The sequence below is a fragment of the Azolla caroliniana genome, unplaced genomic scaffold (assembly GCF_043228905.1).
Source record: "Azolla caroliniana isolate FFs.n. ecotype wild unplaced genomic scaffold, voAzoCaro1.0.p SCAF_742, whole genome shotgun sequence".
NCBI lineage: Eukaryota > Viridiplantae > Streptophyta > Polypodiopsida > Salviniales > Salviniaceae > Azolla > Azolla caroliniana.
This window is the reverse complement of record NW_028231177.1, coordinates 5,138-12,749: the sequence shown is the minus strand read 5'-3', so window position 1 is coordinate 12,749 and position 7,612 is coordinate 5,138. Positions and strand designations below refer to the sequence as shown.

The 7,612-nt window shown below is 38.1% G+C and overlaps 1 protein-coding gene across 5 annotated transcripts; it reads left to right on the top strand.

The window, feature by feature from the left end:
• Positions 1–512: 512 nt before the first annotated feature.
• On the top strand, positions 513–6,361 carry LOC147847701 (uncharacterized). 5 transcript variants are annotated; one of them, XM_087338909.1, is made up of 8 exons: positions 519–669; positions 833–915; positions 981–1,102; positions 5,072–5,154; positions 5,243–5,364; positions 5,474–5,638; positions 5,726–5,819; positions 6,000–6,361. In XM_087338909.1, exons 3-8 carry the CDS (start codon positions 983–985, stop codon positions 6,238–6,240), a joined length of 825 nt encoding a protein of 274 aa, XP_087195035.1. In that variant the 5' UTR covers positions 519–669; positions 833–915; positions 981–982; the 3' UTR covers positions 6,241–6,361. The 5 variants fall into 5 exon arrangements, with proteins under 5 accessions (XP_087195034.1, XP_087195038.1, XP_087195035.1 ...); XM_087338908.1 differs by having other exon boundaries at positions 513–669; positions 835–1,102; XM_087338912.1 differs by lacking the exon at positions 5,072–5,154 and having other exon boundaries at positions 517–669.
• The last annotated feature ends 1,251 nt before the right edge of the window (positions 6,362–7,612 follow it).

Below are 7,612 nucleotides of genomic sequence, written 5' to 3'. Positions count from 1 at the left end.
TTGCACCTAATAAATGTAAGAAATAACTTTAACCACTAAACCATTAACTTTCAATATTGCTTTGCTTTTATTTATTACTTCATTAATTGTTCTAATATAGTCAAGCAATTGGGCGACCTACAATGACAGGGTTGGGCGACCGAGGACTGAGTTGGCCAACTAACTACTAACGGGGTTGGGCGACTGAGGACTGACTCAATGTTAGGCGACCTCTGACATCTTTTTTATCGCACGTTCTTTCTTATCCAAATCGGACGGTGCAAATCGCATGCGCCACCAGTTGAACTGAACGACCTGCATTGTCCGTGGCCGCGATTCCCTCGCCAGCCCTGTTTTTGAATTGGTAGCTAATAGACACGAGCACATGGCCATACATACACATACATACATGACGGTCTATACATATACAAAAACATGGCCATACATACAATTAATTATACATACACATACATATGTCATGCATAGAGCGACAGAGAGAGACAGAGAGACAGAGTACATAGTATGTAGAGTGTTATCAGTTTATTTCCATAAAAGCTCTGCGCAATCCAATCGAAGGGGTCTCTCTCTCTCTCTCTCTTCGTCGCTTTCCTTCCTGATCCTTCGGATTTGACGCATGGAATAGATTCCGCACACGAAGATCAGTCCCCAACACACGATCGTTTCCTCAAGGTGCATATTTTTTTTCTGTATTTGGAATCTTTCAATCTCTTCTTCTTCTGTTTATGAGCACGACTAGTCGATGACAATCAATCTAGCCTCGATCTATTCAGCGCTAGAAAATATATAAAGAACTCTGAATAACGACCTCACACAATTGCCGTTTTTCATGCAGAGGGATACATCCACTTCTCCTCGTTGTAGCACAAATTCAAATCGTTGTACAGTAAAAAGGGAGATTTTCGCAATTGTTGACGAGTTGAGTGATCGTTCTTCAAAATATACTCATTTAGAATTGGCTAATTTCTTCCTCTATACGACAGGCATGGATTCTTGCCGAATACTTAGCATTCCAAACTCAAGGGGAGAGAAGATGATTGGTGTCTTGGAAGACACTGGCTCGGACCATATTGTCATCCTGTGTCATGGATTTCAATCTTCTAAGGTATCTTTAAATTACTTCGTTGTCCATTGTGTGGCTCTAGATACGTTTTGTTGTAATGTATGAAAATCTAGTACAATTCAACTGAACCTTGATGGATGGACCTTCTCAATTTTGTCCCTGTCACAGGGTTTGTGCATATAGAGGCGAAACACTCATTTTGCTTTACTCTCTGATTAAAGCTCTAATTTTTTCTGGAAAAATGAAGGCATGTATATGAATAAGGCATGCTACACATTGGCTGGAACTCATGTGGTGATTGCATGAGAGACCTTATTTTTCTAATGACCTGTTATGGGGTTCAAGAATTTTGGTATTTTTTAAATGCCAATTGTAGATATTGAGAGGTCATGGAATTCATTTTAACTTTAGATGCATAATGCTATTTTTTTTTTTTGAGAGAGATGATGATTTTGATAGTTTAATGTTCATAATAGACTGGAACCATGGCTTATGGAACCCAAAACGAGCATTGTAATAGTCTCCTCTTCATTTTAAGGTCACCATACATGGCTTATATATTTAAAGTCGTTTTGATCAAGTAGATGGCATATATATGTGCCGAAGAAGCTGTTGTACATTGAGTCATTGATCGTGGATAACATTGTCTGATGGCTTTTAATGCTTCACATCATAGTGTAGAATGCTCCTTGTCCTCATTCCCCTGATTAGTTATTTGGGGCAGAGTATGCAAATGCCGAGTGGGTAATTGCCTCTCTCACTTTGAATGGAAGATGGTGATGATGATATATTAACAGCCACTGGTGTCCAACTCAACCCATGGGGCCAGCAATTATTGTAGGGAGAGGATTTTAAAATGGCATAGCAGAAAGAAAATGCAAAAGATGAAATAAGAGAACTAAGCTAGCTGCTAAATGAGAACGATAGAAAATAAGAAATATTGTCTTCTACTAGAGGCTGAAATATGTCCATAAGACCATCGTGATACAAATATGGTTCCATGATGATGATGTTTATATATGTGGTGGTTTACAATTGTTAAAATTTCTTGAGATTGTTTTACTAGCATGAATTTTGGAGCTATTATGTATGGGTGCTGGTTAGGGGAAATGGTGTCTAATGTTGATTGGTGTGGTGGACAAATTACTCTGAGTGTATCTAGATGCCCTAAATGGCTAGCAATAAATTCTATGATCAGTTGCTGGTATGGACCATGTGCAGTATATCCCAGTTGTGTTCTCTGACCTCATTCTTCTGCTTGCTCAGTGGTGCCTTCTCGAGAGTTGGCATGTTGGTGGAGATGTGATCTATGGAAGAAGTCAATTATTTGTGATTGCGTCTGTGCCCATGTGGTAATATAAGGTTGATTCTGTATCCTTTTGAACCTTGAGCAAGCCTTAGCCAAAGTAATGCTTTTCAGCATTATCCATTTGTTTGGAAGGTACTGTACTTACCTAAGAGTGTGACATACTTCTATGTAATGTGCTTATTAGCTGGGCATCTACAGAAATGTGCAAAGATTGTCAGCCCTAGGTATGGGAGTGCTTGTCTTACTTCAATCACCAGTTGGTGGGTATGGAAATGGACGAAACTCTGAGTTGTATTTCTTTGTGAGCACTATAGTTATTGTAGTATATCTTACGGTGTGCTCCAAGTCTTTTGAGTGTAGAATTTCCATAGATCTTGCAGCAAGATTATGTTCCTTTCATCATCTCAGAAGGGTGTGGATTAGCATAAGGTTGTTGAACTGCTTCATCGTTTGTGATTACCATGAACCATGTTGGTTTCAGTCACTTCCTATGTTGCTTCCGAATGCCTTACCTGTGATTCTTTAAAGTAGCATGGTTTGGATGTCGATGAGGTTAGGTTCATTGTCTGGAACAATGCTTCTACTGTCATAGAGGGGAAGCCAATTCAGTCAGCTAGAATGATGTCGTGCATGATGGAAGCTTTGCCTATGTATCATATATCACAATAGGAGTATAGTGCTTCATTTGTATCCACATATGGATGTGAGGATTGGATCCTATAAGGCTACACCATAGATGAAGGCAATGTTCTCAAGCTCACTGTGAGGCCATGTTGCAAATTTGCTTACTGTATATATGAGGTGTTCACTTTTAGTCCTTGCTGAAGGGGAGATGGTCTTCTCCACCTTTTATGAAAAAGGTGAAGGTAGTAAGGTGAGAAAATGATGATTGTTGTACGGAATTTGGTGAGGCACAAGATACTAGCTCTTTGCATAAGAATGATTCAGTTGTGAACCATTTGGCTTTATGATAATCAAGGTTCTCTAATATATCTTTATGCAGTGGCTGAGCCGTTGCTCAGGAAGGGATGGTAGAGATCCCAATATTGTGCTTCCTCATAGATTGCCGTTTTTGGAAGTGAGGTTTCTGATTTGATTGTGGGTTGGTTACCTAGTATGAAGTTACAGATATATCCATTTGCGTTCCTCGTTGCACCAATGGTTTTTGGGGCATGTTCCTGTGAAGGTCATATGGTGGGAAAATGTTGATGGTGTAGGTGTGGTCTATACTGGAGATTGGGAGGTGAGAGCATTGAAAGACGTGACTGGGTCGAGATGGTGAGTACTTTGAGGAAGCATGGAGTAAAAGTTCATGCTTAATCACTGGTGGAGTAAGTAATAATGCTAAATAATGAGTGAAGTGTATGGTAATGCAAGATCATGGATGAACTGGATGATGTAGATGACAGTTCACATTATATATATACTCAAATCTTGATAATGCCTATTGTTTTAGAAGTGAACGATGTAATGTGGTACTCCTATATTAAGAAAACCACATCTGGAAAAAAGCATTTGGACCGTTTAGGAAAGATTGCAAACTACACTGAGTGCACCATCTCCAGTTCTTCTCTGCCATAGGTATAACATCTCCATTTTCCATTATGATGGATGTTTCCTTAAGGCATGTGTCACCACGAGTTGAATGCTCTTTAATGCCCTCAGATATGAAAGTGCAGGGTGACTCTAGTTGATTATCATTGTTTGCTTCTGCATATTTTTTGATCCCCTGTGAGGGAAGTAACATAATGTGATGAATAAAACATAATCTGAATTTCACATCTCACTGCACTATCTTTTTAACTCAATATCCCTCTTAATCTCCCTCATGTAGCCTATCTAATTATATGCATGCATGTTGGTGAGTGGGTGTTGGGTTTGGGTAATGAACATCATGATTCAACCCACATGCAGAGAGTAGGCCTAGGGGGACATAAGGAGCAGGTAAGGATGCATATATTATGATAGATTGGGTGGTGGCATGCAGAGGAACGGTAGCATCTAGTGGAAAGTCGTTTTTCTTCTTTCTCGATGGGTAATTGGGGTTGCTTTTGTGCGCATCTGTATTGTAGAAATGATTGATGAGAAGATGAGATCTGAGCAGGATACATCTTTAGGAGTTGGCAGAGAGAGAATGCATTCTTTTATTATACACAACATGGCAGTTGGGTACATCAACCAGTTGAACGGGCATCGGTCTTCGTCTTTGGTGGTTTGTTTCATTATAATATTCTACTTGAGGATCAGTGCCTGCATGCTAGTCCATGGAGAACCTTGTAGTGACCATGTTAATGCATAACTACGTGTATTCTCCTTATTTCATTATACAATACCTTTTACAGAGTATATAAGTATATAGATAGATAGATAGATGGAGAGAGAGAGAGATAGATTGATTGAGAGAGAGGGGAGAGAGAGGGAGTACTGATGTGGCAATTTTCTTTATTGGAGAAGTGAAAATTCTGTCCTCAGTGGAGTGTTCGTGTTGCCAATTGGCTATTCAACATGTTCCACTACCCCTGTAGTTAGTGGGTGACCATACTCCATTGTGACACCCATTGTAACTAGTGTTTTTCCCATGCATTTATTAATATAATTGTGTGTTTTCACCAAGAGAGAGAGAGAGAGAGAGAGAGAGAGAGAGAGAGAGAGAGAGAGAGAGAGAGAGAGAGAGAGAGAGAGAGAGAGAATGATTTCTTCAGGAAGATGCTGTAGTTGTGAATTTAGCATCAGATTTTGTGTCAAATGGCATGAGCACTTTCAGATTTGATTTTGCTGGATCTGGGTATGCCTTAACATATTTCTTTAATGCTGTGTATGAATGTGTTATAGTTTACTATAGATTTATTCTTGTATGTTATTATTTATATCAGGGAAAGTGAAGGGGAGTTTCGATACGGCAACTATTGGGAAGATGCAGAAGATCTCAGATGTGTTATATGCTATTTAAGAAGTTTTGGATCCAAGGTCAATGTTCTTGTAGGACATAGCAAAGGTGTATTTCCATTATAGGTTTCATGTTTAGAAATTTAACTTGTTTTTGTTGATCTTGGGTGCTAATGTTAAAATTCCTATCTATAAGATACAATTCATATTTTGTGCAGGTGGAAATGCGGTGCTTTTATATGCGTCCAAATACAAGGACGTGAGTATGGTCATAAACATAAGCGGCAGGTTTCATTTGGAAAGAGGAATTAGTAAGCGTTTGGGAACAAATTATTCTGAAGTGATGGAGAGACAAGGTTATGTGGATGTGAAAGATCGATCAGGTATCTATTCATTTTCTAGAGACATAGTTTTCCTTTTTCATATAAAATTCTTCCGATGGTATGATACATTTTCTGTATCTCTAACAGGAAATTTGATTTACCGTGTCACAAAGCATAGTCTAAAGGAACGATTAAGCACTAATATGGAAAAAGCCTTGATCTCCATATCAGAACATTGCCAGTATGTTTTGATTTTGCTGACTAAGCTATTAAAAAAGAGCATATACCAAATTTAAGATAGAATATTATTATGAAAAAGCAATTTTCTTTTATTGGCATTAGTGAGAATAACATGGTTTATGTCAGCCAATGATTGGCATTATTCCAAAAATCCTCTGATGAATTTTTGCATCTGTTTTAGGGTTTTAACAGCACATGGTTCCAAGGATGAGACTGTGAGTGTTGAGGAGGCAAATGATTTTGACAGATTGATAAAGAACCATAAGCTAGTAATTCTGGAGGATGCTGATCATTATTTCCGACAACATCAACGGTTGTTGGCCACAGTTGTCCTGAATTTTGTCATGAGCAGTCTTACAGAATGCAAATGTGAAAAGACACAACTCTCTGAAAGAACATACACACTTGCCTCGCGCTTGTAGGAAATTAGTGTTCGGGATTATTCATTGATTTTTTTATTGCGAGTGAAAACTCGTATAGAAATATATATAGTTCGTCCTGAATCCACTAAATTTCTGTTATTGAAAGAAATCTTGTTGATTACTACTTTGCCACATTCTTGTAAGATAGATGGTTATAAAATTGTTGATATAGCTCATATGTATTAGCTATTAAGACAACTTTTTGTACATTATTACCTCGTAACTGCCATGTTCTATAGCAACTTTGTTTACTGTTAGGGTCATGCTGAAGCCAAGAAGACATTAAAACATTGGGTGGCATGAAACAATTAAGGCATGTTCTGATTGCCTCCCATTGAACTTGTGTTTAAATGTTTGTCCCATAATTGTTGGCTTGATCTTTTGAACACAACCTTACTCATACAGCATTTCCATAATAACTTAAATCTATCCTCAACTTATTACTCATCAAGACTAAGAAGGCTACACATCCAACCCCTCCTGATTGCTTGGGCATTTTTAGTGGCTGTTGGCTGTTGGCTGTATTAGACAAGGACTTTGCAGGGACTTGCATTAGAATGTCTCACTTAGACAAGGATTGCAGAATAACTTGCATAGAACGTCTCACTTAGATAAGGATTATGCAAGAACTTGCATTAGGTCTCATTTCTCATATGTTTATGCCTATCTTATTGATTAACAAGTTTATAGGTGGAGCTTGACATAAATTAGTTGCCATGGTTACACCTTTTACAACATGCAGTATTCAATTTTACTTGTTTTTAGTACTGCTTTATGTTAATGGTGGGAACCTGAAGATGTCATTAATTTTCAATCGTGGAGTTGGCATGAGGATCTAAATGGGTTAGGGCATTGTGGTAGGGTAGTTTACTTATGAAGCTCACAAAGATGTTTTGGTAGGACTTATTGATGATTTTAATCATATGTTTGGTAAACTTGAGAAATACCGAAGGGTTGGAAAAAAGTGCTTTTAAAACCATTCTCCTAAAAATCCATTCTAGAACTTATCAATAGTAAGGTTTTGTTCAAGTTTAGGGTGAAATCCAAGTTGACCTTTGAGAGGGTGAAATAGCAACACCAGCAAAACTCACTTGGTCCAGTATTTTCCCATGCCAACCAAGATCAACCAAAATTCTCAATGCATCGGATACAGACAGACTGATGCGTATTAAAATTTAACCCTAATGCCTATGCAAACACATTCCATACTTCCAAAGACTTATATTATCAGACAGATTTAAGAAAGAAGGAGAAATCGTTTGCCAATGCTTGAGCTATTAGTTGTTTGCCCAAAGGTAGAGCTGCCCCCACATACTTTCATAGCATTAGTTATAATCAGATAGAGCTTTAAGAATAAATAAATTAGTGCCAA